At 37.8% G+C, this 12,058-nt stretch overlaps 2 protein-coding genes across 2 annotated transcripts; one reads left to right on the forward strand and one right to left on the reverse strand.

Annotated features, from left to right (window-relative positions):
* Window positions 1-491: 491 nt before the first annotated feature.
* Window positions 492-1,912, reverse strand: LOC131786014 (uncharacterized). Its single transcript, XM_059102996.2, has 2 exons — window positions 1,780-1,912; window positions 492-1,300 (listed from the first exon to the last, which is right to left on the reverse strand). Exons 1-2 carry the CDS (start codon window positions 1,902-1,904, stop codon window positions 1,009-1,011), a joined length of 417 nt encoding a protein of 138 aa, XP_058958979.2. The 5' UTR covers window positions 1,905-1,912; the 3' UTR covers window positions 492-1,008.
* Window positions 1,913-5,492: 3,580 nt separating this feature from the next.
* LOC131786008 (forkhead box protein C2-like) lies at window positions 5,493-7,228 on the forward strand. The gene has a single exon (XM_059102986.2). It carries the CDS (start codon window positions 5,587-5,589, stop codon window positions 6,391-6,393), a length of 807 nt encoding a protein of 268 aa, XP_058958969.1. The 5' UTR covers window positions 5,493-5,586; the 3' UTR covers window positions 6,394-7,228.
* Window positions 7,229-12,058: the final 4,830 nt, after the last annotated feature.

A 12,058-nucleotide genomic window follows, 5' to 3' on the forward strand; every position in this document is an offset into this window, starting at 1 on the left:
ATAATCCCTTAACTCTCCCAAGATCTGATTGCCAATTCTCCCCTCCAGCTGCTACCCACTTCTTTGAGTTTTAATGAGTTATGAGAATTTGGTGTTAGATCAAGATAACAAACTCTGCCTGATACATTTGATAATTCTCATTACCCATTTGCTGGCTCATGTATGGATATTATAAGGAGAATTTACATGTTACATGAGAGTGAGAGAGTTATGTAATATCTTTAAGGATGTTTCTATTCTACATACATAATGGTGTTCTGGAAAACAATCCTTTAACTGAAAGAACAATGCAAGATAAATATTTTAAAATTCATTTTTAAGAAAAATTATAAAAAGAGCCTGATGTACTATAGACGATTTTTTATAAATGGGACAGCAAAGCTTTAGGTCATATGAGTTGAAAATGTAACTACAGTAGCTATACTGTTTTGTATTTAATTAAATTGGGAATTGAATACTATTACTGTATTTTCTTGGTGAGTTAAACCAGATTTGACAGCACATTATTTATTACTACCAAATTTAAGCTTGAGCTATCCATTCCACTCAGGTGTGTTTGGATTCTTATAGCAACCTTTTCTTTGGCTGAGCAATACAAGTGAAGAAAATTTAGAAAACCATCAACTAGGAGTGGTGCATAAATGTAAAACCAAATTCTCAACACTAGACAACAATGAAATGTATTACATCAGCCGGGAGAGACAAGAAAACCTCTCTCTACAAACAACAACGTTTCAATATGTTTATTGTTCCATATTGTGTAAATTCTCAAATGCCCTGGAGGCTCTTGCATGATCCAGAGGAACATTTCAACTCTGGTTAAGGTTAATAATGACTTATTTTCCAGACCATCTGAAAAAAGAACATTGGAATGGAATTCTCAGAGAGTGACCTTATCTGCCACAAATTTATATTTCCAATGCCAAGGGAACCTTTCTTTGAAACATATTTGCCAGGGATTGCAGGCATTTTGCTCTGAAATTGTTCCTGCCATGTTAGTCTTACACATCACTGTCCTTTGTCCTGCTCATTTGCCACCATGCTGGCATTTAGAACATCCAATACTTCTTCATCTTGTTTAGAGGGTGGCAGGAAGAAGATAATGTACGTCAATATGACCATGATTGTAAGACTCACATAGACTGTCACCATAGATGTGCTCTTTTTTCTTTCTCCTAGTGTTTGACCAACTGTTATACTCCGTGCCCTTGAAGTAGAAAAACGTATTGGCTGGTTTTTTAAATCTTCATCTGAAGTTTCCTTAGCAGGGCTACAATATGCCCTATGTGCCACTTGTAAGCTGTAAAAAAACACCAAACAACCCGATATGAAGTAAACTCATACAGAGTGGAATTCAAGTAACTAGAGAGTTAAAGACAGAGACGTGATGGAAATATCCAGATAACTACAGAGGCGGGGTAGCCATTAGCTATACATAATAAATTATCTTGCCAAACAAAATTTCTATTATCAGGCCAAATTTAAAAAAATTACGGCTCATGCTTCGCGTAATCCTGCGTAATTACAATATAAGATGTCTTCTTACGTTGAGAATTACAAGGATAGTGATTGCCTATGCTTCAAAATAGCTTCCACGTAGATTCAATACGAAGGTTCTACAAGGCCAAACATTTCGAGAGACAACAGAAACGGAATTCAAAGAAGAAACGAGATAAAAATGCGCATTTCGTCCCAAACACCCCAATAATATTACATAATACAGCATAGTCATCCCATTTCGTTAATATCAACAATCTTATAAAAAAAGATGGAACACACCTTCCAAGGGATAGGATTGGCTTAACCATCTGAGAGCGTTTTGGTAAATTTGAACACCTTAAACTCGAGATCAAGGAACATTTTGTCTGCAACCTTCCAAACGAACACCTCGCCAGAGCCGCCATGATTTCACTTTCCTAACATTGGTCATGTAACCTTAAACGAAATATAGCCTCTATAGAAATCTGTCCCCAGGCTCCAAGGCAAACCGCGTATGGATGGTTCGGTTCCCTCGCTGTCTTTTTAAGCTCTGTGCAAAATAATTCACACAATTGGTAGCGATGAATTATAACCAGGGTGTAACGAGAGCTCCATGCTGAGAGAGCCTGAACGGAGAGGGAATGCTAGATTTCAGCGTTCTTTCGCTGAATTCCTCTAATTTCGCCCGCTGAATGGAACCAATTAAGGGTAGAGTCAAGGCACTGTTGACCGAACAGTAGACAGAGTAGCAAACCATTGAATGTACTTGCTCATGTTCCCGTTTAACATTTCTCTCATCATTTATTTTTCCTTCTAGTTTTTCCCCATGCTTCCATCCTTTTTCCCTCATTCTGCATCTCCTTACGCCTTTAGCCGGCCACTCCTCTCCAACCTACCGACTTGTTCCTCTGTCTAAGTGGCCTGTGATAGGCGCTCAGTTGGTTACAACTAATCGCTGCTGGGATTAGCCTCTACGACCTGAAGAATTGCAAGATAAACTATTAGAAAAACGAATCAAAATGAAACCTTTTAAAAGGCATCTAGTCCACTGACAGTTTTGTTCGTTCAGTATCAGGACAAAGACAGACCAAGTGGGGACAAGAATGTGAGCCAAAAACTAAAAATGCAGGCTAACTGCAATGGACGCCCTAAGTGTCAGGTCTTAGAAAATTCCGAAATTTCAAAGACCTGACAGAAGAGTGAGTGGCAACCTTCAATTGAGCAATGCTGAATTGTTCTCACAAAAGAACTTCTCGATACCAAAAAGTTTTTATAACCATTTCACCTTACCATTCTCTTCTTCCAATCGGGTTTGGATCATTCTCAGTGTTGCACAGTAGAGTCTCTTGAATATGAAAGCGATCTTCGCAGTAATGAACATTACTTGAGCAGTAGTGAAAATAAGGCCTCAAAAAAAATTTAGGCCTGCACGGGATCTAAACGAAGAATAATCATGTTTACCGAAACAAATTGGGTTATTTAACGTTTTCGTTAACAGCAGTCTGCCATGGTTTCGGATTGGTTACCTCCAAGCAGAAAACTAGGCACAAGAAAAATAAAAACATCTCACATGCAAGGTAATCGTTGGGCTGTTTCCACGGAGAATTCGTGAACTAAATCAGTGGCTTATTTTCACAACTACTCAAGTGGTGTTGATTACTGCGAAGATTGCTTTCATATTCACGTCTTTATCCGCAGTTCAAATATATGTCTTTCATATATTCACAGTAGTAGAGCCTCTCTTTCTACTCCTAGATGAACAATAAGCAGTAACTACGTATGCGCAACTTCCGAACCAGCCAATCGACGTGCTTAAAAAACAATACTTACCTCCTTTAGCTTTAGTATCACTCTGTTTCAGCTTTAGAATGACACAACCAAATTTTTTTTTCAGTCATTTCGAGGTAAACGTATCATTTCCCTCTGCCCATAAAAGGGCATGACTGGACTGCTACTGGGAACGAGTTCTTTTTTTCCAAAAGCCCGTGAAGCCCACATGTGAGGCACGTAGAGAAAGAAGAGTGAATTCCAGCCGAATCGCGCAGACTGTCGCACTAGCTTCGCAAGTCTTTCCCCAGTCTTACTCTCTTTTTCTACAGTCTCAAAGGGAGCATATGCAGACGAGCCCAAAACGGGTTCATGTAAAATGGCGGGAATCAGGCAAAGAACAAAAGTAAACCGTAGTCGTTCCCCTGATAACCATGATGGCTGTTTGTCGTTCGCCCGTTTTTTCACACGCAATCACTGAGTAAGGGCCTGAAGGGGCCAAAGAGGGCTGTTTTTGGTGCGCACATGAGATAGGCCTTTCTGAGGATACTTTTAAGTGACCTTATTTTATGAACAATTTTAACATTTAGCAAAGTGTATCCGTCGTTTGAAAAATGTACCACAGAATATTAATGAAAAGTAACACAAAAAGTCACTAAATTTGGTTGAACAAAATAACGGAGTAAAACAACTGCGAAAACTTAGAAAGAACAATTTCTACCAGTTCATTTTAAGTGTCAAGTAACTCGCCTGTAAAAAAGGCGTCAAGCGGTATATCATCTTTCACACGTTCAAACACGTTTTGAGGACATTAAGAAATCAAAACAAACTCAACGATCATTACTCACTCTCTTACAATTAATTATTCTTCACTAGATCCAATCAATCCTATTTATGGCGCAAAAAGGTCGTTTGAAGTTCTCCGATCTGTTAAGCTCAATAAAAGCTGTCCTCACCGAAGTCAAACCAAAGTTGCCGACAGTTTATTTATTGTTGAATTAAAACACTTGACTTCGAAAAGGTCGTGTTTTTGCGTGACCTCAAAAAAGAAAATCGAGTTTATGAAAACAAATTTCTTAATTATCAGCACGAAAAAGCTGTTCAACTAGACAGAAAATGAATAATTATACGCTTTTCAATTCGGTGTTACTCCAGATCCGAGGCAAGATTTGAAAACGTGTTGACTGAAGACTCGCACCGGCTAGTTTTTTACTTTTCAGCATAGGCGATTTTTTTTAAACTCATCCTCGTTCCCACGGTCCACTTTTCCTCGGTTTTCAATACAATCCAGTTGAAAAAACAAACGTAATGTTTTTTTTTTGGTGGACCTGACCTCCAAATAACAGGAAAGATTTTTTTGAAAGACGAGAACCAGAACATTGGCAATCTACACTCGGCTCGCCTTCAAAAGCCATATTAACTTCCGACTTATCAGGATCATAATCAGAGCTTCAATAAGATCTTAAACTAATACACATAGCAATATTCTAATCTCATCTAACATAGGCCTTTGTGACCATCGAAAAATGTCTCTGTGTTTTAGCATACTCCGCGGCGCCACAAGGCCACTGATACTATCAGACAGATCACAATATGGCAAATTGGGCTAATTTAATTGTCGATTTCATTTCCTAACTTCTCATTTCTACCAAAAGAATCTGACGAGAACGAAAAAGAACAATGGCAGGAAAAAAAGATTGTGGTATTTTGTTGCGTAATAAATAGGTCAAAATCTTCACACGGTTAGACATGGATCTAGTGATTGCCCTAAGAAGATTTACTACAGTTTACATTTTTGACGGCGCCAAACTAAACACGGAATTTAAATGCTTACAAATGACTTAAAACAAACTTCCCGTGTAAATATTTATCCATCTGCTGGCGAGAGATAATGGAGCAATGGGTTTTCGAACAGATGATCGCTTCCAAACGCGCATACGTTTCTTCCTTTCTATTCTGAACGTCGTAAGTTATCGCATGTCAATAATTTGCATTATCTGAAATCGTAATTTTCAAATAAAACTCTAAGCACTATGAGTTGTTGGAATTCGAGCAAAATAATCAGAAATTCACTAATCCGAGCTCAAACTGCCGTCCATGTTTAAAACAATAGTAATACTTAGCTGTGTGGTCTCAAAAACACTTAAACTTGTACTGTAAACAAACAGTGAGACACCAGTCTCAGGACAATCAATCCAAGCCTGGGTGGTCTAGGGCGTCTCCAAACCCATATCCGCTTTGAAGTTGGCTGAGAATGCCACGGTGAGCATTGGCGTTACGTCGACTACAAACAAAGGCTTTATAAGCAGTGAGCCCACTGCTCATCGGACACAATCCAACATGTACAACACATTCGCCGCAATGAGATTTTCACCGTACACACAACTCTCTCTACCAACGCAGAGATTTCGACAACAAGGGATCGAAGGCCTGTGTTCTTGTTGCTATTACAATTCAGGTTGCAGCTACTCGAGCTATGGTTCAGGATTCGGGATTTATGGTTGCGCGGAAATGCTCCCCAAACCACCATACTCTTACGTTGCTCTCATATCCATGGCCATCAAGAACTCGCCGGAGAAAAAAGTGACACTAAGCGGGATTTACCAGTTTATTATGATGAACTTTCCGTACTACCAGCAGAGCAGAAGAGGTTGGCAAAATAGTATTCGGCACAATCTCTCGTTGAACAAGTGCTTTGTGAAAGTTCCCCGCGACAAATCGGATCCTGGAAAAGGCTGCTACTGGACTCTGGATTCGTCCTTTGAGGAGATGTTTGAAGAGGGGCGATTTTGGAGGCGAAAACGAAGGCCGAAACAAATAGTCAGTGCGAGACAACGAGAAGAAGACACTTCCCCGAGTTCTCCTAGAGAAGAGCACGTCGAAGAGACAGAAGAGCAAAGCGAGAAAACCGTCAACAGTGCAAGTTCGAGTTACGATCGCGACAGAGAAGACAAGAAATTGGAGACTTCTGACAATGAACTTTGTCATGAAAGTTCGTTCGAAAAACAGCGTTGTTTTTCGCAACTACAAAACCAAAGACACTCGACCTTTCCTGACGAACAAAATATGGCTATGGATGCAAAATGTGATGACTCTTCAACTTGTGGTTTGAAGTTTAGCATCGAAAGACTCCTTGGTGATCGATGATTGTCATATATATTAGCTTGAAAAGTAGAACTGTAGAGTTCCTTCTAAGAGACAATGAACAGCAGAAGTACAAGTAGAAATGTTTCAATATTACGTTTCTACGAGAAACCCAAAATTTGAGTTTGAATGAATAACCTTTCAGAAACTGATGTCAAGAAAAATCGAACAAACACTGGCTATTTAAATTGATCTCGGTCAGAAAAAGTGTTATCATCTAGAATTGCAAAATCAAAATTAAACCAGCTTTTTAAGCCGCGTCGCGGTTGTTTGTAATTCAAGTCAATCAAATGAAATGTATTGATGTTTTCGCCTCTGTACAGACTGCCGAGACAACATTTTATTTCAAAGCAGAAATCAGGGAAAAAAAATGTCTCATATCCGTTGTCCCTGGTTTATATTTAATGTGTAGGAGTTGTGGCAATCAAAGGAGATTTCGGTTTTGTTTGCGGGCAAGTAGTTGTCATCAAGGTACTAGTGTTTTCGAGAGTCTCAGTGAAATGGGAAGTTGTTCACTTGATAATAGTTTCGACAACACCGTTCTCTCTCAAGTCAAGTTGACAAAATATTTTATGATCAAATCGTTGTTCATGAGTTATCTATAATGGGTTGCCAAAAGAAAAAGTAAACAAGCCAGCGAACAACTAAGAAGGTCTTAAGACCATAAGAGATCCAGGGCGAAAACGTATTTGTAGCAAGATGTCTACATGTCGATACATGAGCAAATTGCGACATAACAAAACCAAAATTCAACCACACGCTGGAGACATTTTCAAAACACACTCGTTGTTTACGTTACACTGTACTGTAAAATGATAAACAAGCGAATAAAAATATATAGCAAAAAAACTTCTGTCTGTTTATGGCGTAATTTTTTTTCTATTGTATTTGAGACAAATCTAACCCTCTATCGCTTACAAATCTTCAATTCTAACTAAACCTAAATCTTTGATGTTTCCTTTCTTTTAGTGTTCTCAGTTGATTCAGTTGGTGCAGTCATAACTTCTCTTTTCTGTATCAAAAATTGTATCAAAAATATTGTAAGAACTAGAAAAATCTGTCGTCGTATGATAATCCAAAAACAAAACCAATTCCTTTGAGGAGAGCAGGATGAGACTGACATGGATTAGCAGCTATCTAGAACTGAGATAATCTTCCGCCTGTACACCGCGATCTCTTGTTAAATACTTATAAACCAAACGTCAATCCGTAGCAGTATGTAGGATTTTGGCTTACTGAAATTACTCAGTATACGCGAGGTTATTTTGACATTTATCAAATCCTATCTCTGAAAGGTTTCCACGTTTATTTGATAGCGTGCCTATGAAGTTTATATAAGCGTGCTGCGTAGTTTATTTGTACAACCACGAGTCAGGCTGTAAGGAAGAGCTGAATATCTCCAGCCGGTTTTCCTGAGATAAAAGAATCAAAACTCAACACTGAATTGTGTCGTCTATCTGGTTTTATTAAATGATTGGTAAAAAAAAGGCCTTCATGAACAAGCTCGAAAACTGTACTGATTTCAATCAGTCACGTTCAACAATATTTGATATTTAGCAAATATCAGGTGGCTTTTAAAAAGAACTATCCCGATACATTTCCTCAAACACGGGAGCAAATTTAGAGGACTTGTTTTCTAAGTGCATCCCAGTTTGTTATCATAATAACATATATCCAATTTTTTTTTTTTTAAACTGAAAGCGCTTACTTTATCACGAAATCCTAACAAATTATCAAGCAAGAGTTAGAGTTTGATAGAGGACTTGGAGTATTTTACTCAGCTTGTTATCTTGTTTTGACTTGGTGCTCCATTAGGCTACGCTTTGAAAGGAAACCCGCTACATCATCAAACCTCCGTCACAACTCAAGGTAAGCTCAACATCAAAAATCTTCTGGCTATTGCTATACATTTTTCACACTTCCATTTGGGAGAATTTAGTCTTCGCAAAGATTTCCTCTCGGAAAATGAAAAATAACTCATTGAATCAGTTTGACCGCAAAGCATCAAGAATCTGTGAGGTTATACCAAGCCAAATTAGTAAACAATGTTATTTAACCGAGGAAATTACTGTTTATATAGTAAAATGATCGGAGACGTGCCGCTAACTGGAAAAGCAGTTATCTTCCCAGATGCGTCTACAAAATTAGGCAATTTCCGTCATTACGAACCTTATCGGAATCATCTGATCGGAGAAACAATTTTGGACGAAATCAAAACAGTCGCTGTGCTATCAGTTAAAGATATGTTCTCAAAATTCCTTCCGTAAATGAGACTCTTTGTCGTCAATTTTCTTGTGTTTTCACTCGTTATCAGTGAACTGAGTACAGCTTTTAAATAAAAGTATATGGTATTTTCTCAATCTCTGTTGACCCGAAAAAAGGGTCTCCAACCACAAATGAACACGAAATTTTGAAAGACATTTTGTTCGGTAGGATTATATGACAATCAGGAAAACTTTGCTTGCTGAGGGAGTCTGCACTTTTCAGTTCATTGGAGCCGAAACACTGACATCTCAAATTGTGTATGTGACAACTCACGTACCTCTTTTGACAAGAAATCTAATGCCCGATAGAAAGACTTGCTGCTTCTTTTGAGCTCAGCGATATGGAAGAGTAGTTAAATTCTGCTAATTACCTAGTAGGCATTGCTGTAATGAATAAAGTGTCAAATGGGTGTCGAAAAAAAAAAAACTGAACGACAGCGATCGATAAACAAATCAAGGCCATGTCGGCTACAACTATTTTAAGCCCCGAAGCAACACGTCTTTCTCGATTGGAGACAGTCAGGTAGAGTGGCCATATGAAAATTTCAGCCTTCATTAAATCTGTAAGAGTTCCGACTCTAAATTTTTATTGGCGTTTGTTAATTTATATAATATACTTAGGGGATGACTTTATCCATTTTATTTTTTTAAAAATAACCAAACAATTCAGGTTGTAAAAAGCGCTGTGGCTTTTGATTGCGGTGGAGTATAACCTGAATGTATATTTACTTGCCAGCAAGAAATTATTAACTGTGTATATTCTCATGCTTTTGAAGAAGATTACAAACGACTTTCTAGCTGCATTCTCTTAGTCGCCTGGGCAATAATGCTTTATTATCGTGAACCAAACAATTGTTTAATAAAGCGCTTACACTAAATCTTTCTCGTGCTTCATTAATTTTTGATCTCGAGTTCTATTTATTGAAAAAAAAAAGTAATCTGTTTGTCCCAGTCTCAATCCGCAAACGATTTTGACTGGTTATAGAAAGATTTTCCCCCCTAGGAATAAAATTAGTCTGCAGTCCCCAAGCTTGGAAAAAGATTCTTCAGTGATAGATGACTATGCCATAAAATTCGTATCTACTCAGCAACGAGATAAGCTGAAAGCTCGCGTGCCATTCGTTTTCCGGCATTTGAAAATTTACCACACACTGCTCGTAATTTTGTCGGTCATTGTACTTAAAAAAATTCCATCAATTAATAATGTCAATGATCTTATATTTTTTTTTTCTTCGAGTAACCTAAGTAGTTTTGAGTAATCCTTTAAAGTCACGAGTATTTTATTTAATAGAAATGAATGTTTTTTTCTTCAGGCGCACAGATAAAAATTCATAAACAAATTTAGGAAAAACATTTTGAAAATAAAATTAGACAAATAATACGTTCCCTTGACAAGAACACTTGGAAATTTTTCAAGAGAATATAAACTGATAATCTCCTCAAACTATTCATGTGCGCATAAAAAGGCCTGGGGAGGAAGGTTTCCAGTGAACATTCCTCACCAGTAAATGGCATAAAACGGTTCAAAGCTTCCACATTAAAGGTGTTCAAGGTCGCCTGCAACTTGCGGTAATACAAAATACACTGATATTGCCAAGTAATTCTCATCGCTGATTTACTAAAAGTTCTAAGACTAAATATCCCTCAAAGTGCTCAGAATGCATCACAGAACTCCTTTCAAGACCCATTGGTGTTTCACGATCATTGTTCAAAACGTAGACTTGTTCCAAATTATTCCAAATTCGATTTGTACGGCGGGCCTCTTTTGACAAAGCATAGATGATAACTTAAAATGCCTGGTTCGGGGTTAAGTAAAGCGATGGAAAAAGAGCCAAAGAAAACGAATTATAATACCCATCTGGGGGTGTATAGACAACGAAAACGGGGTCAGTGATTATGATTTAACATTTCTGATATTGAGGAAATCAGTTTACATTGTCTCGGTTTAAAGGAGCTTTCCTTTTCCTTTTTGCCACGAAACCCAGCATTTTCTATGGTATGCTCCCAATTTGACGTTTTTTTTTCCAATAAAAATGTTTATCGTCCAAATTGTCGTGAGCGAAAGTCGGAATTATTTCAGAGGTTTTCTTTTTTAATGACTGCAAAGCCTCTTGGCCCAATTTGGTAGAATTAATTCTATATACCTTTTTTTTTTCGGTTAAGAGTTTGATGAGGACATGTTTCACTGGTGGGAAGAGCTTGCCAACTAAAATATGTTTAGATTTTAGACGTAGCCGCGCAAAGGGTCACAAAATTGAGAGCCTTCGAGTATCTTTTTAAACGTCTTAATTAGCCACGATGGAATTTTCAATATATTGAGTGACCTCTGGTTAACGAGAAGGGTTGAAATACAGACAAAATGTGTCGATATCCTGAAATCCAATAGCGTTTGTTTCATCAAGCGAGACTTCTCAAAAAAAGCAGTTCAGACAGCACATGGGACAAGCTGGTTTGAAAGATAAAGACCCAACCTCTTTACACGGGTATTAGCCTCTTCATGTCGCCCCGAGAAGGACAAAAACAATATTGAATGCAACTACATACGCCTAATACCTTTAAGGGTTGCGTTTTTGGCGGAATTACCGTGAGCATAAACTGTTTTAAAACACTTGTTAAGTACAGTAATCTTTTCCTGCGTGAGAAAAGCACTCGATCTCGCCGGACGGATTTATAACAGATGATTCGTTAAGGGTGTGATGCCAATGTCGATAAAGTTTCGAATTGTGTCTTAAACTAATCAAACTACCGCGAGAGCTTTTTAAGACAGATATTCAAAACATTGTTTTAGTTTTATTCATTCATGCCAGAAGTAAGGCCGTGTTTGTAAGAGTGTGATGCTGCCCTTTGAGACTCAAAGAATGTAACTGTCTGCGAAATCTATAAAAACAAGTTTGGTAATAACATAATTCACAGCTAGCATATCAATGTCTAATATAGTTTTAAATCGATTTTGTCTACTTTCTCTCTAAACGAAAGAATGCAATATTAAGTTTTTTCTTGAATTCTGAGGTTAGTGAAACCGAATATCGCAAGCTAGGCGCGGAACTCACAAAAAAGAGGCTAAAGGAATTAACTCATTTTACCGACAAATAAAGCAAATGAATTGCAAGGTTCTTCGTGACAAAGCGAAATAATTCGGTGAACGGTCTATAGGATGTCTTGAATACCACGACCGCCTTATAATTACATACGCGTATCAGACGGCCAAATTAGAATTAAATAAGAGTGTCTGCTCTTCCTTAAAAGACACTTGGACTCAATGCGTTTTTAATTTAATTCGTAATTCTTGACTAAAAATCAAAACAATCCTAGGATTCTTTACTGCCAAATTACTGGCAAAAGCTATGGCTGTGGAACTATGGAAAACAGGAGAAAAAAAAAGGAATTTTCAGTAGAAAACAACG

This window comes from Pocillopora verrucosa, chromosome 8, assembly GCF_036669915.1.
Source record: "Pocillopora verrucosa isolate sample1 chromosome 8, ASM3666991v2, whole genome shotgun sequence".
NCBI lineage: Eukaryota > Metazoa > Cnidaria > Anthozoa > Scleractinia > Pocilloporidae > Pocillopora > Pocillopora verrucosa.